Here is a 24,376-nt window from a genome sequence, read left to right on the forward strand (position 1 = left end):
TGTTCTGTTCCTCTCTCTCCATCTCTGTAGCTTCTGGGTATGCTGGAAAAGGACCCGAGCTAAGGGAATTGGGTTGGCTTTATAGTGCCTGTCCCAAATGGCTCATTAATGCATATGGGCATATTGAAAGATATTGTCAGTAATGATGTAATGTTGTAAATGTTATGTTGTGATATTGTTTAAAACCGTGTTGCAATGTATATCCTTTAGTATGTTTAGTTCATGGAAAATGTAGGTTTGTATTGTTAATTGATTAATTAATTAGGGTTAATTGTTCTGAGGGGAGGGGCTAGCCCTACAAAAGGAGCCTCTCTCCAGTCTCTAAGGGGGATTTTTTGGATTGAGCTGTGGATTGGGCAGCATTGTTGTTAAGCTGTCCCATAAGGTAGACGTTGATGGCAGTACTGTTATTTTCTGTTCCGGAATCACTTGTAAATAAACACCTTTGCACAGAAGAACTTTTGCGGTTCCGCCATCTTTTTATTTTTATAGAGGTTAGGTTATCCAGTTTAGCCATCTGGCCTACTCTACGTGACATCCCCTCTCTCTCTCCCTCTCTCTGTTCCCCTCTCTCTCTCTCCCTCTCTCTGTTCCCCCCTCTCTCTCTCTCTCTCTCCCTCTCTCTCTCTCTCTCTCTCACACACACACAGACACAGTGATTTGATTGGCTGTCTAGCCATTCTTTCTCAAACCAATTCCATTTAAAACTCCATCACTTTGAAATAATGATCAGAAACCAGAGTTTCCTTGTGCCTGTTTTGACCTTAAACAAACCAATATGTGATGAACCATCCTGATTTGTTGTTCTTTGGTAATTAGACATCTCAGCCACATCTCCTACAGGCTGTTTCAGAGTGATCTACAATCAAAGCTACGGAAACAACGAAATAAAAACACATCAAACTAACAGTTTGCCAACTGAACAGCGAAGTCAAATCAGATACCCGCCCGTCACCGCAACAAATATTTATCTCCTCAATTATTTGTAAACTCCCCGTTCTCTTTCTCTGTGGACTGGAAATAGTCATTGAATGAGTGATTTGTAAATGATAGAGGGCTTTGATGTGGCCAGTAAACCAGTGGTCCGTCCCAAACGGTATCCTATTCAAAAGCACTATGTAGGGAATAGGGTGCTGCTTGGGACTAGACCTGCCTGGCATCTGGGAAGGAAGGAGGAGGAGCCCATTTCCCTTGCTTCCTTTCTTTTTGTGGAGACAGGGCAGCATTCTTCACATCTACTACTGCAGCCTGAGGGGTTACAGCAGACCCCCCCCCCCCAGTCTCTCAGACCTCTTACGTCTTTTTCATTTGTTTAGACAAACAGCTATAAACATGTAGAGAGCAGGGTGAAACTAAGGTAGAGTGGAGTAGCCCCCAGGCCTCATAGCAGGGTGAAACTAAGGTAGAGTGGAGTAGCCCCCAGGCCTCATAGCAGGGTGAAACTAAGGTAGAGTGGAGTAGCCCCCAGGCCTCATAGCAGGGTGAAACTAAGGTAGAGTGGAGTAGCCCCCAGGCCTCATAGCAGGGTGAAACTAAGGTAGAGTGCAGTAGCCCCAGGCCTCATAGCAGGGTGAAACTAAGGTAGAGTGGAGTAGCCTCCAGGCCTCATAGCAGGGTGAAACTAAGGTAGAGTGGAGTAGCCCCCAGGCCTCATAGCAGGATGAAACTAAGGTAGAGTGGAGTAGCCCCCAGGCCTCATAGCAGGGTTAAACTAAGGTAGAGTGGAATAGCCCCCAGGCCTCATAGCAGGGTGAAACTAAGGTAGAGTGGAGTAGCACCCAGGCCTCATAGCAGGGTGAAACTAAGGTAGAGTGGAGTAGCCCCCAGGCCTCATAGCAGGGTGAAACTAAGGTAGAGTGGAGTAGCCCCCAGGCCTCATAGCAGGGTGAAACTAAGGTAGAGTGGAGTAGCCCCCAGGCCTCATAGCAGGGTGAAACTAAGGTAGAGTGGAGTAGCCCCCAGGCCTCATAGCAGGGTGAAACTAAGGTAGAGTGCAGTAGCCCCAGGCCTCATAGCAGGGTGAAACTAAGGTAGAGTGGAGTAGCCTCCAGGCCTCATAGCAGGGTGAAACTAAGGTAGAGTGGAGTAGCCCCCAGGCATAGCAGGGTGAAACTAAGGTAGAGTGGAGTAGCCCCCAGGTCTCATAGCAGGGTGAAACCAAGGTAGAGTGGAGAAGCCCCCAGGCCTCATAGCAGGGTGAAACTAAAGTAGAGTGGAGTAGCCCCCAGTCCTCATAGCAGGGTGAAACTAAGGTAGAGTGGAGTAGCCCCCAGGCCTCATAGCAGGGTGAAACTAAAGTAGAGTGGAGTAGCCCCCAGGCCTCATAGCAGGGTGAAACTAAAGTAGAGTGGAGTAGCCCCCAGGCCTCATAGCAGGGTAAAACTAAGGTAGAGTGGAGTAGCCCCCAGGCCTCATAGCAGGGTGAAACTAAGGTAGAGTGGAGTAGCCCCCAGGCCTCATAGCAGGGTGAAACTAAGGTAGAGTGGAGTATCCCCCAGGCCTCATAGCAGGGTGAAACTAAGGTAGAGTGGAGTAGCCCCCAGGCCTCATAGCAGGGTGAAACTAAAGTAGAGTGGAGTAGCCCCCAGGCCTCATAGCAGGGTAAAACTAAGGTAGAGTGGAGTAGCCCCCAGGCCTCATAGCAGGGTGAAACTAAGGTAGAGTGGAGTAGCCCCCAGGCCTCATAGCAGGGTGAAACTAAGGTAGAGTGGAGTAGCCCCCAGGCCTCATAGCAGGGTGAAACTAAGGTAGAGTGGAGTAGCCCCCAGGCCTCATAGCAGGGTGAAACTAAGGTAGAGTTGAGTTGCCCCTGGGCCTCATAGCAGGGTGAAACTAAACACACTGACCGGCTGCACTCAAAACACACTGACCGGCTGCACTCACAACACACTGACCGGCTGCACTCACAACACACTGACCGGCTGCACTCACAACACACTGACCGGCTGCACTCAAAACACACTGACCGGCTGCACTCACAACACACTGACCGGCTGCACTCAAAACACACTGACCGGCTGCACTCACAACACACTGACCGGCTGCACTCAAAACACACTGACCGGCTGCACTCACAACACACTGACCGGCTGCACTCAAAACACACTGACCGGCTGCACTCACAACACACTGACCGGCTGCACTCAAAACACACTGACCGGCTGCACTCACAACACACTGACCGGCTGCACTCAAAACATACTGACCGGCTGCACTCAAAACACACTGACCGGCTGCACTCAAAACACACTGACCGGCTGCACTCAAACACACTGACCGGCTGCACTCAAAACATACTGACCGGCTGCACTCAAAACACACTGACCGGCTGCACTCAAAACATACTGACCGGCTGCACTCAAAACACACTGACCGGCTGCACTCACAACACACTGACTGCAACATCAGAGCAGAGTTAGTATAAGTGTAAACTGCATCCCAACATCATAACATGAGGCCACCAGGTCTACCTGCGTCTGAACAAGGACAGGAGACCAAGCTCACCAGCTGTCTGTCTGCCTGACAAAACCTACATAACAGTCTCAAATATATTCTGATGATTTTTATATAATTTTGGGGGGGTATTTTTAAAAAGTATTATTATAATAATTTTTTAAGGGGTAGATCAGCTTTAATATTGCAGATAGATTGTAGCTTCCATCAATGTAATTGTCTGCATCACTTCCAATCCCCCAAATATCTTCTTGCAAATATATATATATACAGTTGAAGTCAGAAGTTCACATACACCTTAGCCAAATACATTTAAAATCAGTTTTTCACAATTCCTGACATTTAATCCTAGTAAAAATCCCCTTTCTTAGGTCAGTTAGGATCACCACTTTATTTTAAGAATGTGAAATGTCAGAATAATAGTAGAGAGAATGATTTATTTCAGCTTTTATTTCTTTCATCACATTCCCAGTGGGTCAGAAGTTTACATACACTCAATTAGTATTTGGTAGAATTGCCTTTAAATTGTTTAACCTGGTTCAAACGTTTTGGGTAGCCTTCCACAAGCATCCCACAATAATTTGGGTGAATTTTGGCCCATTCCTCCTGACAGAGCTGGTGTAACTGAGTCAGGTTTGTAGGACTCCTTGCCTGCACATGCTGTTTTAGTTCTGCCCAAAAAATGTCTATAGGATTGAGGTCTGGGCTTTGTGATGGCCACTCCAATACCTTGACTTTGTTGTCCTTAAGCCATTTTGCCTCAATTTTGGAAGTGTGCTTGGGGTCATTGTCCATTTGGAAGACCCATTTGCGACCAAACTTTAACTTGACTGGTGCCTTGAGATGTTGCTTCAATATTTTTCCTCTTCCATTTTTGAGGTAATGTTGTAATTTTCGTTACAGGGAAGACATCCTCCTCCCTCACGTGGTACCCTTCCTGCAGGCTCATCCTGACATGACCCCCCAGCATGACAATGCCAGCAGCCATACTGCTCGTTCTGTGCGTAATTTCAGGAATGTCAGTGTTCTGCCATGGACAGCGAAGAGCCCGGATCTCAAACCCATTGAGCACGTCTGGGACCTGTTGGATCGGAGGGTGAGAGCTAGGGCCATTCCCCACAGAAATGTCAGGAAACTTGCAGGTGCCTTGGTGGAAGAGTGGGGTGATATCTCACAGCAAGAACTGGCAGATTTGGTGCAGTCCATGTGGAGGAGATGCACTGCAGTACTTAATGCAGCTGGTGGCCACACCAGATGCTGACTGTTACTTTTGATTTTGACCCCCCCTTTGTTCAGGGACACATTTTTCCATTTCTGTTAGTCACATGTCTGTGGAACTTGTTCAGTTTATGTCTCAGTTGTTGAATCTTGTTGTGTTCATACAAATATTTACACATGTTAAGTTTGCTGAAAATAAACGCAGTTGACAGTGAGAGGACCTTTTTTTTTTTTTGCTGGGTTTATTATCTCCAATGTATTGACTATGTAAAAAACCTGTCTGATTAGAATGATTAATGTCCGACAAAACCTTTTCAATTCTATGCGCTATACATTTTGCTAGAATTGTTGCATCACAACACTGAAGTGTAAGGGGCCTCTATTTTTTTAATGGACTGGATCTTTATATTTACCAACTTGTATCCTGTTTCAGTAATAATGAAATCAGACCTTGTTGAGAGTCTGATAATCTACCGTTTATATAGGAGTGGTTAAAACATGTTAATAACCACAGAACCAATGAGTACAACCACAAACCTCCACTGGTATGCCTTCCAGCCCTAGTTTTCCCAGCCTTAAAGGCTTTAATTGCATCAAGAACCTCCTCCTCTGTAATTTACCTTCACATGAGTCTTTCTGTACAGATGTTCATTTGGCATTATTAATAGAAAAAACATCCATACAATTATCTTCTGTTAGAGGAGATGGAGGAGACTGAAACCAAAACATGCTTAAAGTACTTTACTTCCTCTTTCTAAATATCATTTGGTGAATCATGGGTGACTCCGCCATTTGTAACAAGTTTCAGTAAATTATTTTTGGTAGCATTTCTATGTTGAAGATTCAAAAATGATTTGGGTAATTTTTCCCCAATATTCCATCCAGTTCGCTTTATTTTTATAAAATATTACACTGGATCTTTGTTGAATAGGTTCCTCCATTTCTTTATTTATTTTTTTTAAATATATTGATGAACTAGCTCTGACTTGGTATAGACATGATTCAAGATGAGACTATATCAGAGGTAAAGTCTACCATAAGGTCTGTAGATATGATCCAAGATGAGACTCTATCAGAGGTAAAGTCTACCATAAGGTCTGACGGTATGTTCTGTTGTTGTTTTGGTTTTCCATCGGATTTCACATTCAGTGTGTAGCACAGCACCCTACAGGACAGTTAGGCTGCACTGTCATCAGTCCTCAGTCCCCACACCCAGGTGGAGAGGCTTATAGAAAGAGACAGGAGAAAGAGCACCGCATTGATGGGGGGACAACCTTTATTACATCACACTAGAGGCTTCCAGTGACTTCCAGTATGTGTTTACTAGCAGTGTGAGGTGGTGGTAGCAGGGAGGAGACAGTGAGAGGTGATTGGCTAAGTCCTCCTGGTGATGTGGTGGGAGGAAACAGTGAGAGGTGATTGGCTAGGTCCTCCTGGTGATGTGGTCATAGATGACGACTTGGCTGTAGAGTTCAGACTGGAGGGGCGTCCTGGACGAGTTGTCTCCAGGTGAGGCCTACAGAGGAAAGGAACACCAGGTGAGGCCTACAGAGGAAAGGAACACCAGGTGAGGTCTACAGATGGCAGGAACACCAGGTGAGGCCTACAGAGGAAAGGAACACCAGGTGAGGCCTACAGATGGCAGGAACACCAGGTGAGGCCTACAGATGGCAGGGTTAAAGGAGAAACACTGTTGGGAAATATCCCCAAATCCTTTGAACTAGATTATTAGATTACTCAATTAACTAAATGAACTCAGCGTAATTGTTTTAGAATTTACAATGTGTTTAAAATCCAACAAGGTCCAAAAACCAGAAACAACCTGTATCCTAGCTAGAGGATGTTATCAGACATGGCTATAGTTTTCAGAACATCCTGCTTTTTAAAGATTTGTTAGTTTCTGGGCCTGGCTAAACATATTTCCCAGGGTGATTTGGGCCCCTCCACCCAGATTACATAAAGAGGTGTGAGCATGGAAGCAGCTGGGGCCCCTCCACCCAGATTACATAAAGAGGTGTGAGCATGGGAGCAGATGGGGACCCCTCCACCCAGATTACATAAAGAGGTGTGAGCATGGGAGCATCTGGGGTCCCTCCACCCAGATTACATAAAGAGGTGTGAGCATGGGAGCATCTGGGGTCCCTCCAGCTAGATTACATAAAGAGGTGTGAGCATGGGGAGCAGATGGGGCCCCTCCACCCAGATTACATAAAGAGGTGTGAGCATGGGGAGCAGATGGGGCCCCTCCACCCAGATTACATAAAGAGGTGTGAGCATGGGAGCAGATGGGGCCCCTCCACCCAGATTACATAAAGAGGTGTGAGCATGGGAGCAGATGGGGCCCCTCCACCCAGATTACATAAAGAGGTGTGAGCATGGGGAGCAGATGGGGCCCCTCCACCCAGATTACATAAAGAGGTGTGAGCATGGGGAGCAGATGGGGCCCCTCCACCCAGATTACATAAAGAGGTGTGAGCATGGGGAGCAGATGGGGCCCCTCCACCCAGATTACATAAAGAGGTGTGAGCATGGGGAGCAGATGGGGCCCCTCCACCCAGATTACATAAAGAGGTGTGAGCATGGGGAGCAGATGGGGCCCTCCACCCAGATTACATAAAGAGGTGTGAGCATGGGAGCAGATGGGGCCACTCCACCCAGATTACATAAAGAGGTGTGAGCATGGGAGCAGATGGGGCCCCTCCACCCAGATTACATAAAGCAAAAAACAAAAATTGTCCAGTTGTGTGGATGATTCTACAATGTTTCTAATAGGGTGCAAAAAAAACATTCACCTGATGTTACAACAACATTCCCAGATCAGATTTTGTCTGTTCTTTAAACATTCCCAGAATGCTTATTTAAGCAACGTTGTGAAGATATGACGAGAGATAGATTCCCAAAACACAAACTGTCCAGTTCTGCTGATATTCATAATGTTTGTATCAGGGTGCACAAAACATTTCTTTGATGTTGACAGAATATTGACAGAACAGCCTTTCTGAGTTCTTTAAAGGTTCTCAGAACATGAACTTAGTTTGTGGGAACAGTGTTGGTACATTACAAGAGAAATGCTCAATTGTGATGACATTCATACATTTAAGTTAGGTTGTACAGGACATTCCCTTAATATTATAAAAAGTTTAAAGAAATCCCATCAGCATTCTTGCAACATGGGAACCTTTAAAGAACAGACTACATGTGATCTGGGAACCTTTAAAGAACAGACAACATGTGATCTGGGAACCTTTAAAGAACAGACTACATGTGATCTGGGAACCTTTAAAGAACATACAACATGTGATCTGGGAACCTTTAAAGAACAGACTACATGTGTTCTGGGAACCTTTAAAGAACATACAACATGTGTTCTGGGAACCTTTAAAGAACAGACAACATGTGATCTGGGAACCTTTAAAGAACAGACTACATGTGATCTGGGAACCTTTAAAGAACAGACTACATGTGTTCTGGGAACCTTTAAAGAACAGACTACATGTGATCTGGGAAGGTTCTTGCAACATCAGGCAAACATTCTATAATCATCACCACGGCTGGGTCTGTGCTTTGCCACGGCTGGGTCTGTGCTTTGCCACGGCTGGGTCTGTGCTTTGCCACGGCTGGGTCTGTGCTTTGCCACGGCTGGGTCTGTGCTTTGCCACGGCTGGGTCTGTGCTTTGCCACGGCTGGGTCTGTGCTTTGCCACGGCTGGGTCTGTGCTTTGCCACGGCTGGGTCTGTGCTTTGCCACGGCTTGGTCTGTGCTTTGCCACGGCTGGGTCTGTGCTTTGCCACGGCTGGGTCTATGCTTTGCCACGGCTGGATCTGTGCTTTGCCACGGCTTGGTCTGTGCTTTGCCACGGCTTGGTCTGTGCTTTGCTGGGTTGAGCTGGGCTGGGCTGAGCTGGGCTGGGGCAGTGCCATGCTGTTCAGGACTGGGCTGGGTTCTGGGCATGTGGGTGGTTGCTGGTTGCTCTGTCTGGCTTCCAGGGCCTCTAGTGTTTTAATAAGCAGCCTGGTCTGCTCTACTCTGCGTTGCTCTGGTCGGGGCTGGGCGGTGCTCAACCGCAGCTGGAACGATTTTGATTTCGCCCCTTAACAGCAGAACTCAACAACACAGCAGAACTCAATATGTCCCTAAAGCTCAGTTTGCAACTCATGTTCAAAATAGTTGTGCTGCTCCACAAAGCTCCTTCCCTTCCCACTCTGCCCCCAGCAGAGAGGAAAGAGATCTACGTTAACACCCAGAACTAGCAGACAGTGGATTAGGGTGGAGTTACCTTGTAGAACCCTGTTCAGTGTTTAACGACCTAACAGGGGACCTAACTCCCTCAATTTTATCAGCATATCGATTGCGCAACCAGGGGTGGAAAGACCTTGGATCATTGTTACTCTAACTTCCGCGACGCATATAAGGCCCTGCCCCGCCCCCCCTTTCGGAAAAGCTGACCACGACTCCATTTTGTTGATCCCTGCCTACAGACAGAAACTAAAACAAGAGGCTCCCACGCTGAGGTCTGTTCAACGCTGGTCCGACCAAGCTGACTCCACACTCCAAGACTGCTTCCATCACGTGGACTGGGACATGTTTCGTATTGCGTCAGATAACAATATTGACGAATACGCTGATTCGGTGTGCGAGTTCATTAGAACGTGCGTTGAAGATGTCATTCCCATAGCAATGATTAAAACATTCCCTAACCAGAAACCGTGGATTGATGGCAGCATTCGTGTGAAACTGAAAGCGCGAACCACTGCTTTTAATCAGGGCAAGGTGTCTGGTAACATGACTGAATACAAACAGTGCAGCTATTCCCTCCGCAAGGCTATCAAACAAGCTAAGCGTCAGTACAGAGACAAAGTAGAATCTCAATTCAACGGCTCAGACACAAGAGGCATGTGGCAGGGTCTACAGTCAATCACGGACTACAGGAAGAAACCCAGCCCAGTCACGGACCAGGATGTCTTGCTCCCAGGCAGACTAAATAACTTTTTTGCCCGCTTTGAGGACAATACAGTGCCACTGACACGGCCTGCAATGAAAACATGCGGTCTCTCCTTCACTGCAGCCGAGGTGAGTAAGACATTTAAACGTGTTAACCCTCGCAAGGCTGCAGGCCCAGACGGCATCCCCAGCCGCGCCCTCAGAGCATGCGCAGACCAGCTGGCCGGTGTGTTTACGGACATATTCAATCAATCCCTATACCAGTCTGCTGTTCCCACATGCTTCAAGAGGGCCACCATTGTTCCTGTTCCCAAGAAAGCTAAGGTAACTGAGCTAAACGACTACCGCCCCGTAGCACTCACATCCGTCATCACGAAGTGCTTTGAGAGACTAGTCAAGGACCATATCACCTCCACCCTACCTGACACCCTAGACCCACTCCAATTTGCTTACCGCCCAAATAGGTCCACAGACGATGCAATCTCAACCACACTGCACACTGCCCTAACCCATCTGGACAAGAGGAATACCTATGTGAGAATGCTGTTCATCGACTACAGCTCGGCATTCAACACCATAGTACCCTCCAAGCTCGTCATCAAGCTCGAGACCCTGGGTCTCGACCCCGCCCTGTGCAACTGGGTACTGGACTTCCTGACGGGCCGCCCCCAGGTGGTGAGGGTAGGCAACAACATCTCCTCCCCGCTGATCCTCAACACTGGGGCCCCACAAGGGTGCGTTCTGAGCCCTCTCCTGTACTCCCTGTTCACCCACGACTGCGTGGCCACGCACGCCTCCGACTCAATCATCAAGTTTGCGGACGACACAACAGTGGTAGGCTTGATTACCAACAACGACGAGATGGCCTACAGGGAGGAGGTGAGGGCCCTCGGAGTGTGGTGTCAGGAAAATAACCTCACACTCAACGTCAACAAAACTAAGGAGATGATTGTGGACTTCAGGAAACAGCAGAGGGAACACCCCCCTATCCACATCGATGGAACAGTAGTGGAGAGGGTAGCAAGTTTTAAGTTCCTCGGCATACACATCACAGACAAACTGAATTGGTCCACTCACACAGACAGCATCGTGAAGAAGGCGCAGCAGCGCCTCTTCAACCTCAGGAGGCTGAAGAAATTCGGCTTGTCACCAAAAGCACTCACAAACTTCTACAGATGCACAATCGAGAGCATCCTGGCGGGCTGTATCACCGCCTGGTACGGCAACTGCTCCGCCCTCAACCGTAAGGCTCTCCAGAGGGTAGTGAGGTCTGCACAACGCATCACCGGGGGGGCAAACTACCTGCCCTCCAGGACACCTACACCACCCGATGTTACAGGAAGGCCATAAAGATCATCAAGGACATCAAACACCCGAGCCACTGCTTGTTCACCCCGCTATCATCCAGAAGGCGAGGTCAGTACAGGTGCATCAAAGCTGGGACCGAGAGACTGAAAAACAGCTTCTATCTCAAGGCCATCAGACTGTTAAACAGCCACCACTAACATTGAGTGGCTGCTGCCAACACACTGACACTCAACTCCAGCCACTTTAATAATGGGAATTGATGGGAAATGATGTAAATATATAAACAATGCTACATTATATAATGTTACTTACCCTACATTATTCATCTCATATGCATACGTATACACTGTACTCTATATCATCGACTGTATCCTTATGTAATACATGTATCACTAGCCACTTTAACTATGCCACTTTGTTTACATACTCATCTCATATGTATATACTGTACTCAATACCATCTACTGTATCTTGCCTATGCCGCTCTGTACCATCACTCATTCATATATCCTTATGTACATATTCTTTATCCCCTTACACTGTGTATAAGACAGTAGTTTTGGAATTGTTAGTAAGATTACTTGTTGGTTATTACTGCATTGTCGGAACTAGAAGCACAAGCATTTCGCTACACTCGCATTAACATCTGCTAACCATGTGTATGTGACAAATACAATTTGATTTGATTTGAACTCTGTCTGTCTGACAGTCAGCAGGGGACCTAACTCTGTCTGTCTGACAGTCAGCAGGGGACCTAACTCTGTCTGTCTGACAGTCAGCAGGGGACCTAACTGTCTGTCTGTCTGACAGTCAGCAGGGGACCTAACTCTGTCTGTCTGACAGTCAGCAGGGGACCTAACTGTCTGTCTGTCTGACAGTCAGCAGGGGACCTAACTCTGTCTGTCTGACAGTCAGCAGGGGACCTAACTCTGTCTGTCTGACAGTCAGCAGGGGACCTAACTCTGTCTGTCTGACAGTCAGCAGGGGACCTAACTCTGTCTGTCTGACAGTCAGCAGGGGACCTAACTCTGTCTGTCTGACAGTCAGCAGGGGACCTAACTCTGTCTGTCTGACAGTCAGCAGGGGACCTAACTCTGTCTGTCTGTCTGACAGTCAGCAGGGGACCTAACTCTGTCTGTCTGACAGTCAGCAGGGGACCTAACTCTGTCTGTCTGACAGTCAGCAGGGGACCTAACTCTGTCTGTCTGACAGTCAGCAGGGGACCTAACTCTGTCTGTCTGACAGTCAGCAGGGGACCTAACTCTGTCTGTCTGTCTGTCTGACAGTCAGCAGGGGACCTAACTCTGTCTGTCTGTCTGACAGTCAGCAGGGGACCTAACTCTGTCTGTCTGACAGTCAGCAGGGGACCTAACTCTGTCTGTCTGTCTGACAGTCAGCAGGGGACCTAACTCTGTCTGTCTGACAGTCAGCAGGGGACCTAACTCTGTCTGTCTGACAGTCAGCAGGGGACCTAACTCTGTCTGTCTGACAGTCAGCAGGGGACCTAACTCTGTCTGTCTGACAGTCAGCAGGGGACCTAACTCTGTCTGTCTGACAGTCAGCAGGGGACCTAACTCTGTCTGTCTGTCTGACAGTCAGCAGGGGACCTAACTCTGTCTGTCTGTCTGACAGTCAGCAGGGGACCTAACTCTGTCTGTCTGTCTGACAGTCAGCAGGGGACCTAACTCTGTCTGTCTGTCTGACAGTCAGCAGGGGACCTAACTCTGTCTGTCTGACAGTCAGCAGGGGACCTAACTCTGTCTGTCTGACAGTCAGCAGGGGACCTAACTCTGTCTGTCTGACAGTCAGCAGGGGACCTAACTCTGTCTGTCTGACAGTCAGCAGGGGACCTAACTCTGTCTGTCTGTCTGACAGTCAGCAGGGGACCTAACTCTGTCTGTCTGTCTGACAGTCAGCAGGGGACCTAACTCTGTCTGTCTGTCTGACAGTCAGCAGGGGACCTAACTCTGTCTGTCTGTCTGACAGTCAGCAGGGGACCTAACTCTGTCTGTCTGTCTGACAGTCAGCAGGGGACCTAACTCTGTCTGTCTGTCTGACAGTCAGCAGGGGACCTAACTCTGTCTGTCTGACAGCAGCACCTTCTCTCTCTCTCTCTCTCTCTCTCTCTCTGTCTGGGAAACATAGACCAGAGGAGAGCACAACACCATCACACCACATACCTTAGGGTCCACGTTGAGAATCTTTCTGTCTGTCTTGTTCTTAAACAGCAGACCACTGGAGTTCTCAGCGATCACCTGGTAGTTAGCGCTGACATTGGACGTGGACACCTGGGTCTCCCAGTTGTAGAAGCTAGGAACAAATAGAAAGTGTTAGTTAATTAAATAATACAACTTCCTAATTGGTTTCTACAGATAATTAGTAATAGTAGTGTTATAGTAATAGTAGTGTAATAGTAGTGTTGAACAGGTTTATATTCTATACTAGTCATGTTGAACTTCTATACTAGTCATGTTGAACAGGTCTATATTCTATACTAGTCATGTTGAACAGGTCTATATTCTATACTAGTCATGTTGAACAGGTCTATATTCTATACTAGTCATGTTGAACAGGTCTATATTCTATACTAGTCATGTTGAACTTCTATACTAGTCATGTTGAACAGGTCTATATTCTATACTAGTCATGTTGAACAGGTCTATATTCTATACTAGTCATGTTGAACAGATCTATATTCTATACCAGTCATGTTGAACAGGTCTATATTCTATACTAGTCATGTTGAACTTCTATACTAGTCATGTTGAACAGGTCTATATTCTATACTAGTCATGTTGAACAGGTCTATATTCTATACTAGTCATGTTGAACAGGTCTATATTCTATACTAGTCATGTTGAACAGGTCTATATTCTATACTAGTCATGTTGAACTTCTATACTAGTCATGTTGAACAGGTCTATATTCTATACTAGTCATGTTGAACAGGTCTATATTCTATACTAGTCATGTTGAACAGATCTATATTCTATACTAGTCATGTTGAACAGGTCTATATTCTATACTAGTCATGTTGAACTCTATATTCTATACTAGTCATGTTGAACAGGTCTATATTCTATACTAGTCATGTTGAACAGGTCTATATTCTATACTAGTCATGTTGAACAGATCTATATTCTATACCAGTCATGTTGAACAGGTCTATATTCTATACTAGTCATGTTGAACTTCTATACTAGTCATGTTGAACAGGTCTATATTCTATACTAATCATGTTGAACTTCTATACTAGTCATGTTGAACAGGTCTATATTCTCTACTAGTCATGTTGAACTGCTATACTAGTCATGTTGAACAGGTCTATATTCTATACTAGTCATGTTGAACAGGTCTATATTCTATACTAGTCATGTTGAACAGGTCTATATTCTATACTAGTCATGTTGAACAGGTCTATATTCTATACTAGTCATGTTGAACAGGTCTATATTCTATACTAGTCATGTTGAACTTCTATACTAGTCATGTTGAACAGGTATATATTCTATACTAGTCATGTTGAACTGCTATACTAGTCATGTTGAACAGGTCTATATTCTATACTAGTCATGTTGAACAGGTCTATATTCTATACTAGTCATGTTGAACTGCTATACTAGTCATGTTGAACAGGTCTATATTCTATACTAGTCATGTTGAACTGCTATACTAGTCATGTTGAACAGGTTTATATTCTATACTAGTCATGTTGAACTGCTATACTAGTCATGTTGAACAGGTCTATATTCTATACTAGTCATGTTGAACAGGTTTATATTCTATACTAGTCATGTTGAACTTCTATACTAGTCATGTTGAACAGGTCTATATTCTATACTAGTCATGTTGAACAGATCTATATTCTATACTAATCATGTTGAACTTCTATACTAGTCATGTTGAACAGGTCTATATTCTATACTAGTCATGTTCAACAGGTATATATTCTATACTAGTCTTGTTGAACTTCTATACCAGTCATGTTGAACAGGTCTATATTCTATACTAGTCATGTTGAACAGGTTTATATTCTATACTAGTCATGTTGAACTTCTATACTAGTCATGTTGAACAGGTCTATATTCTATACTAGTCATGTTGAACAGATCTATATTCTATACTAATCATGTTGAACTTCTATACTAGTCATGTTGAACAGGTCTATATTCTATACTAGTCATGTTCAACAGGTATATATTCTATACTAGTCTTGTTGAACTTCTATACCAGTCATGTTGAACAGGTCTATATTCTATACTAGTCATGTTGAACAGGTCTATATTCTATACTAGTCATGTTGAACAGGTTTATATTCTATACTAGTCATGTTGAACTTCTATACTAGTCATGTTGAACAGGTCTATATTCTATACTAGTCATGTTGAACAGATCTATATTCTATACTAATCATGTTGAACTTCTATACTAGTCATGTTGAACAGGTCTATATTCTATACTAGTCATGTTCAACAGGTATATATTCTATACTAGTCTTGTTGAACTTCTATACCAGTCATGTTGAACAGGTCTATATTCTATACTAGTCATGTTGAACAGGTTTATATTCTATACTAGTCATGTTGAACTTCTATACTAGTCATGTTGAACAGGTCTATATTCTATACTAGTCATGTTGAACAGATCTATATTCTATACTAATCATGTTGAACTTCTATACTAGTCATGTTGAACAGGTCTATATTCTATACTAGTCATGTTCAACAGGTATATATTCTATACTAGTCTTGTTGAACTTCTATACCAGTCATGTTGAACAGGTCTATATTCTATACTAGTCATGTTGAACAGGTCTATATTCTATACTAGTCATGTTGAACAGGTTTATATTCTATACTAGTCATGTTGAACTTCTATACTAGTCATGTTGAACAGGTCTATATTCTATACTAGTCATGTTGAACAGATCTATATTCTATACTAATCATGTTGAACTTCTATACTAGTCATGTTGAACAGGTCTATATTCTATACTAGTCATGTTCAACAGGTATATATTCTATACTAGTCATGTTGAACTTCTATACCAGTCATGTTGAACAGGTCTATATTCTATACATAGCAGGCTATTACATCATCCAGTCTTCCAGCCGGAGCAGTTATTTAACAGCTGGGTATTAAACAAGGTGACTTAGTCCATTAACATAAAAGGAAAGCAAGGAACCACAGGGGGAGGAATCGGTATCCTATTTGGTGTGAGGTGCTGTTGGAGTAGAGTAGCAGACAGGAGTCGGTATCCTATTTGATGTGAGGTGCTGTTGGAGTAGAGTAGCAGACAGGAGTCGGTATCCTATTTGATGTGAGGTGCTGTTGGAGTAGAGTAGCAGACAGGAGTCGGTATCCTATTTGGTGTGAGGTGCTGTTGGAGTAGAGTAGCAGACAGGAGTCGGTATCCTATTTGATGTGAGGTGCTGTTGGAGTAGAGTAGCAGACAGGAGTCGGTATCCTATTTGGTGTGAGGTGCTGTTGGAGTAGAGTAGCAGACAGGAGTCTGTATCCTATTTGGTGTGAGGTGCTGTTGGAGTTGAATAGTAGACAGGAGTCTGTTTCCTATTTGGTGTGAGGTGCTGTTGGAGTAGAGTAGCAGACAGGAGTCTGTATCCTATTTGGTGTGAGGTGCTGTTGGAGTAGAGTAGCAGACAGGAGTTTGTATCCTATTTGGTGTGAGGTGCTGTTGGAGTAGAGTAGCAGACAGGAGTCTGTATCCTATTTGATGTGAGGTGCTGACTATCATAACCAGGGAGTGAACACTACATTAGACTAGACTATCATAACCAGGGAGTGAACACTACATTAGACTAGACTATCATAACCAGGGAGTGGTTATCATAACCAGAGATTGCCTGCAATGACAACAAGCTCAGTCCGATGATGCTGTGACACACCGCCCCAGACCATGACGGACCCTCCACCTCCAAATCGATTCCGCTCCAGAGTACAAGCCTCGGTGTAACGCTCATTCCTTCGACGATAAACACGAATCACCCCTGGTGAGACAAAACCATGACTCGTCAGTGAAGAGCACTCTTTGCCAGTCCTGTCTGGTCCAGCGATGGTGGGTTTACATAGACAATGTTGTTGCTGGTGATGTCTGGTGAGGACCTGCCTTACAACAAGCCTACAAGCCCTCAGTCCAGCCTCTCTCAGCCTATTGTGGACAGTCTGAGCACTGATGGAGGGACTGTGCGTTCCTGGTGTAACTTGGGCAGTTGTTGTTGTTGCCATCCTGTACCTGTCCCACAGGTGTGATGTTCGGATGTCCCGATCCTGTGCAGGTGTTGTTACACGTGGTCTGACACTGCGAGGACGATCAGCTGTCTGTGGATTGAGTATTACAGCGATGAATCCCATGGGCGTGGATATTTTTTGGGACACAAACAAGGGTGAAGAGGAAACCCTGAAAGGTCCAACAGGGTTCAGCAGCACCGCGGACGTGGAAGACCCCCTATGACGGGGAAGACCCCCCATCACGGGGAAGAACCCCCATCACGGGGAAGACCCCCCATTACGGGGAAGACCCCCAATCACGGGGAAGAACCCCCATCACGGGAAGACCCCCATTACGAGGAAGACCCCATCACGGGAAGACCCCCCATCACAGGGAAGACCCCCATCACGGGAAGACCCCCATCACGGGAAGACCCCCCATCACAAGGAAGACCCCCATCACAGGGAAGACCCCCCATCACAGGGAAGACCCCCATCACAGGGAAGACCCCCATCACGGGAAGACCCCCCATCACAGGGAAGACCCCATCACGGTGAAGACCCCCATCACGGGGAAGACCCCCCCCATCACGGCGAAGAACCCCATCACGGGAAGACCCCACCCCATCACGGGAAGACCCCACCCCATCACGGGAAGACCCCCATCAAAGGGAAGACCCCCATCAAAGGGAAGACCCCCATCACAGGGAAGACCCCCCATCACAGGGAAGACCCCCCATCACAGGGAAGACCCCCATCACAGGGAAGACCCCCATCACAGGGAAGGCCCCCCATCACGGGAAGACCCCCATCACAGGGAAGACCCCCCATCACAGGGAAGACCCCCCCATCACAAGGAAGACCCCCCATCACAGGGAAGACCCCCATCACGGGAAGACCCCCCATCACGGGGAAGACCCCCCATCACGGGAAGACCCCCATCACAGGAAGACCCCCATCACAGGGAAGGCCCCCATCACAGGGAAGACCCCCCATCACAGGGAAGACCCCCCATCACAAGGAAGACCCCCCATCACAGGGAAGACCCCCATCACAGGGAAGACCCCCATCACAGGGAAGACCCCCCATCACGGGGAAGACCCCCCACCATCACAGGGAAGACCCCCACCATCACAGGGAAGACCCCCCATCACAGGGAAGACCCCCATCACAGGGAAGACCCCAATCACGGGAAGACCCCATCACAGGGAAGACCCCCATCACAGGGAAGACCCCCATCACAGGGAAGACCCCATCATGGGGAAGACCCCCCATCACGGGAAGACCCCCATCACGGGAAGACCCCCCATCACAGGAAGACCCCCATCACGGGAAGACCCCCCCATCACGGGAAGACCCCCATCACAGGGAAGACCCCCATCACAGGGAAGACCCCCATCACAGGAAGACCCCCCATCACAGGGAAGACCCCCATCACAGGGAAGACCCCCATCACAGGGAAGACCCCCATCACAGGGAAGACCCCCATCACAGGGAAGACCCCACATCACAGGGAAGACCCCCATCACAGGGAAGACCCCCCATCACAGGGAAGACCCCCATCACAGGGAAGACCCCCATCACAGGGAAGACCCCCATCACAGGGAAGACCCCCCATCACAGGAAGACCCCCATCACAGGGAAGACCCCCCATCACAGGGAAGACCCCCATCACAAGGAAGACCCCCCCATCACAGGGAAGACCCCCATCACAGGGAAGACCCCCCATCACAGGGAAGACCCCATCACAGGGAAGACCCCCATCACAGGGAAGACCCCCCATCACGGGAAGACCCCATCACAGGGAAGACCCCCATCACAGGGAAGACCCCCATCACAGGGAAGACCCCCATCACGGGAAGACCCCATCACAGTGAAGACCCCCCATCACAGGGAAGACCCCCCATCACAAGGAAGGCCCCCCATCACGGGAAGACCCCATCACAGGGAAGACCCCCCCATCACAGGGAAGACCCCCCATCACAGGGAAGACCCCCCCATCACAGGGAAGACCCCCATCACAGGGAAGACCCCCCATCACAGGGAAGACCCCCATCACAGGGAAGACCCCCCATCACAGGGAAGACCCCCATCACAGGGAAGACCCCCATCACAGGGAAGACCCCCATCACAGGGAAGACCCCCCATCACAGGGAAGACCCCCATCACAGGGAAGACCCCCATCACAGGGAAGACCCCCATCACAGGGAAGACCCCCATCACAGGGAAGACCCCCATCACAGGGAAGACCCCATCACAGGGAAGACCCCCATCACAGGAAGACCCCCCCATCACAGGGAAGACCCCCATCACAGGGAAGACCCCCATCACAGGAAGACCCCCATCACGGGAAGACCCCCCATCACGGGAAGACCCCCATCACGGGAAGACCCCCATCACAGGAAGACCCCCCCATCACGGGAAGACCCCCATCATAGGGAAGACCCCCATCACGGGAAGACCCCATCACAGGGAAGATCCCCCATCACGGGAAGACCCCCATCATAGGGAAGACCCCCATCACGGGAAGACCCCCATCACAGGGAAGATCATTAAGATTAAGGGTATCATTACGTGTTCTACAAACAACGTGATATACCTGATCAAGTGTATTTGTGGTCTATGCTGTGTAGGAACAATGAAACGAGCTCTGAAAACAAATCACAGCAGTAACATCAGGACCCTTACCCAGAGAAACAAGGATAACAGAACACAGCAGTAACATCAGGACCTCTGACCAGAGAAACCCTGTTTGCTGAGCATTTCATGGAGGCTCGTCACAACATCAGCTCTCTGAGATACATTGGTATGGAACATGTTCAGACTCACAGGAGAGGAGGAGATACTGATCATCTATAACTGAGGAGAGAATTGTATTGGATTCACCATTAGTCCACCAAGAGTCCTGAAGGTCTGAACCAAGAGTTTGATGTGGGACCATTTCTTACGTGATTTGTCCTGCCATCCAGGTCTCCACTTGGTCATTTTGTACATATATACATTAGATTGTCTGTTACTATGTCATGTGCCCATCTCATTGATATCAAATGATTAGAGGTACACACGTTGTTTTTTTAAAAGGGTCACTGTAACAATATCTATGGTCACTGAGCGTCCTGGTACTATAGACGGGTATTCCAACAGTTTCCAAAGTAATCTTTTTTTTTACTGTTGCCTAGGATTTAACTTGGACCTATTTGGATGTATATACTTCTTTGTGATCATATGTACCTCTGGGATTAATTATGATAAACTACGAACAAAAGTGAATTGAATAGCCAGGAAACCAAGGCCATCTGCTAGGCCACAAAGGCCATTAACCAAAAAGCCAATTCAATTGATTTGTAAAAACAACAAACACGAGCTATTCTGCTAAGAAAATAAATCTATGTAAAGGTCCATAAATAATGATCCTACATGCCAAAGTGTAGATGATAGTCTATGGTATTAACTACAGCCTGTCCTGTGGAAGTGTAGATGATAGTCTATGGTATTAACTACAGCCTGTCCTGTGGAAGTGTAGATGATAGTCTATGGTATTAACTACAGCCTGTCCTGTGGAAGTGTAGATGATAGTCTATGGTATTAACTACAGCCTGTCCTGTGGAAGTGTAGATGATAGTCTATGGTATTAACTACAGCCTGTCCTGTCAAAGTGTAGATGATAGTCTATGGTATTAACTACAGCCTGTCCTGTGGAAGTGTAGATGATAGTCTATGGTATTAACTACAGCCTGTCCTGTGGAAGTGTAGATGATAGTCTATGGTATTAACTACAGCCTGTCCTGCCAAAGTGTAGATGATAGTCTATGGTATTAACTACAGCCTGTCCTGTCAAAGTGTAGATGATAGTCTATGGTATTAACTACAGCCTGTCCTGCCAAAGTGTAGATGATAGTCTATGGTATTAACTACAGCCTGTCCTGTGGAAGTGTAGATGATAGTCTATGGTATTAACTACAGCCTGTCATGTCCATTTATTAATTACATATATTCACTCCGTGAACTTGCTTTCCGCCTCTCAGCGTTCATCGGTACATTAGGAGAAAAAGGCCACCTTGCAATCTGAGCGGAGACATTCAACATTTTAAACTATTTAATCATGTTTACTTTCCCCAGAGGGTTCTACATGTAACCGAAAAGAGTTCTACCTGGAACGTCAAAGGGTTTTCCAACGGGGACAGTCGAAGAACCCTTTTGGAACCCTTTTTGTCTAAGAGTGTAGGAGGGTTGGGGGAATTAGAGAAGCTAAAAAATAAATAAAAATGGGACCCCCAAAAATACATCTCTCTCTCTCTAACTTCATGAAAGTTCAAATTCCAGAGACATCTGCTTCCACTGAAGGGTTTTCTAACTTCCCCTGTCAGCATTCTGAGTGACAGGCAGGCTGTGTCCCATATGGCACCCTTTACCCCATAGGTCTCTGGTCTAAAGCACTGCACTATACAGGGAGCCATTTGGAAGGCATCCCCAGTCTGTTGTTGCAGTAAAGACAGGAAGCAGAGACAGTCTCTGTGACAGGGACCTTCACCATCCAAATCTTGCAGGGCCACCGTACACACGATACACTTGACGCAGCAAAGCATTAGGTAAGACAGGACAACCAGAGGCCTTGAGCTGCAGTCTGCTGTGTAGTGCAGACAGAGGACTGGCAACAGAGTAACACAGCCTAGCTAGCCTCCGTTCAGAATAGACTGTTGCAATGTTCCAATTATAAAATAACAGACTGAGGTTTAACCCACTTTCACCACCGGTGTCTTTTTCTAGATATTAAAAGAAAACTAGATAGTAATTTTCCACGAAGAGAAATTGTTGGGGCTTTAACTAGTATTTTTGTGGTAGTAGAAGAACTTTAACATGTCTTTACTTAAGCCAAGCAGTAGTGATTGGTAGTAGATATTGCTGTTCTGATTTTAGATTTGAATAGCAGAGAAGTAGACCAGGTGGTCAAGGTAGCTGACTAGTATCCAAAGTCCCGATGTTTACTCATTGTCTCATACGGCAGGGTAGCCTAGTGGTTAGAACGTTGGACTAATGTAATTGTCTGCATCACCTCCAATCCCCCATATATATTTTTGCAATATATATATATATATATATACAGTGGCAAGAAGAAAAGAAGTATGTGAACCCTTTGGGATTACTTGGGATTTCTGCATAAACTGGTCACAACAACAGACAAACACAGTCTGCTTATTAAACTAATAACACACAAATTATTGTATTTTTCTTGTCTATATTGAATACATCATTTAAAAACGCACAGTGTAGGTTGGAAAAAGTATGTGAACCCCGAGGCTAATGACTTCTCCAAAAGCTAATTGGAGTCAGGAGTCAGCTACCCTGGAGTCCAATCAATGAGATGAGATTGGAGATGTTGGTTAGATGTTGGTTAGAGCTGCCTTGCCGTATAAAAAACACTCACAAAATTTGAGTTTGTTTTCACAAGAAGCATTGCCTGATGTGAACCATACCCCAAACAAAAGAGATCTCAGAAGACCCAAGACTAAGAATTGTTGACTTGCATAAAGGAAAGGGTTACAAAAGTATCTCTAAAAGCCGTCCATGGTAAGACAAATTGTATATAAATGGAGAAAGTTCAGCACTGTTGCTACTCTCCCTAGGAGTGGCCGTCCTGCAAATATGACTGCAAGAGCACCGTGCAGAATGCTCAATGAGGTTAAGAAGAATCCTAGAGTGTCAGCTAAAGACTTACAGAAATCTCTGGAACATGCTAACAGCTCTGTTGACGAGTCTACGATACGTAGATACTAAACAAGAATGGTGCTCATGGGAGGATACCACGGAAGAAGCCACTTGTCCAAAAAAACCCATTGCTGCACGTCTGAAGTTCGCAAAAAAGCACCTGGATGTTTCACAGCGCTTCTGGCAAAATATTCTGTGGACAGATGAAACTACAGTTGAGTTGTTTGGAAGGAACACACAACACTATGTGTGGAGAAAAAAAAGCACAGCACACCAACATCAAAACCTCATCCCAACTGTAAAGTATGGTGAAGGGAGAATCATGGTTTGGGGCTGCTTTGCTGCCTCAGGGCCTGGACAGCTTGCTATCATCGATGGAAAAATGAATTCCCAAGTTTATCAAGACATTTTGCAGGAGAATGTAAGGCTATCTGTCTGCCACATGAAGCTCAACAGAAGTGGGTGATGCAACAGGACAACGACCCAAAACACAGAAGTAAATCAACAACAGAATGGCTTCAACAGAAGAAAATACACCTTCTGGAGTGGCCCGGTCAGAGTCCTGACCTCAACCTGATTGAGATGCAGTGTGCATGACCTCAAGACAGCAGTTCACACCAGACGTCACAAGAATATTTCTGAACTGAAACAGTTTTGTAAAGAGGAATGGTCCAAACTTCCTCCTGACCGCTGTGCAGGTCCGATCCGCAACTACAGAAAATGTTTGGTTGTGGTTATGGCTTCCAAAGGACGGTCACCCAGTTATTAAATCCAGGGGTTCACATACTTTTCCCACCCTGCACTGTGAATGTTCACATGGTGTGTTCAATAAAGACATGAAAACGTATAATTGTTTGTGTGTTATTACTTTAAGCAGACTGTGTTTGTCTATTGTTCTGACCTAGATGAAGTTCAGATCAAATTTTATGACCAATTTATGCAGAAATCCAGATAATTCCAAAGGGTTCACATACAGTGGGGCAAAAAAGTATTTAGTCAGCCACCAATTGTGCAAGTTCTCCCATTTAAAAAGATTAGAGAGGCCTGTAATTTTCATCATAGGTACACTTCAACTATGACAGACAAAATGAGGAAAAAAAATCCAGAAAATCACATTATAGGATTTTTAATGAATTTATTTGCAAATTATGGTGGAAAATAAGTATTTGGTCAATAACAAAAGTTTATCTCAATACTTTGTTATATACCCTTTGTTGGCAATGACAGAGGTCAAACGTTTTCTGTAAGTCTTCACAAGGTTTTCCCACACTGTTGCTGGTATTTTGGCCCATTCCTCCATGCAGATCTCCTCTAGAGCAGTGATGTTTTGGGGCTGTTGCTGGGCAACACGGACTTTCAACTCCCTCCAAAGATTTTCTATAGGGTTGAGATCTGGAGACTGGCTAGGCCACTCCAGGACCTTGAAATGCTTTTTACAAAGCCACTCCTTCGTTGCCCGGGCAGTGTGTTTGGGATCATTGTCATGCTGAAAGACCCAGCCACGTTTCATCTTCAATGCCCT

General features: G+C 46.1%; 1 protein-coding gene across 1 annotated transcript in view; it reads right to left on the reverse strand.

Annotated features, from left to right (window-relative positions):
- Positions 1-5,929: 5,929 nt before the first annotated feature.
- cfap299 (cilia and flagella associated protein 299) overlaps positions 5,930-24,376 on the reverse strand; it is a 264,558-nt gene continuing 246,111 nt past the window's right edge. The window contains exons 5-6 of the mRNA XM_042320214.1: positions 13,101-13,230; positions 5,930-6,187 (exon numbers count right to left, since the gene is read on the reverse strand). Of these exons, the coding sequence (XP_042176148.1) occupies positions 6,095-6,187; positions 13,101-13,230 (223 nt within the window). The 3' untranslated portion in view covers positions 5,930-6,094. The remainder of the gene's footprint in view (positions 6,188-13,100; positions 13,231-24,376) is intronic.

The sequence above is a fragment of the Oncorhynchus tshawytscha genome, linkage group LG04 (assembly GCF_018296145.1).
Source record: "Oncorhynchus tshawytscha isolate Ot180627B linkage group LG04, Otsh_v2.0, whole genome shotgun sequence".
NCBI classification, from domain to species: Eukaryota; Metazoa; Chordata; class Actinopteri; order Salmoniformes; family Salmonidae; genus Oncorhynchus; species Oncorhynchus tshawytscha.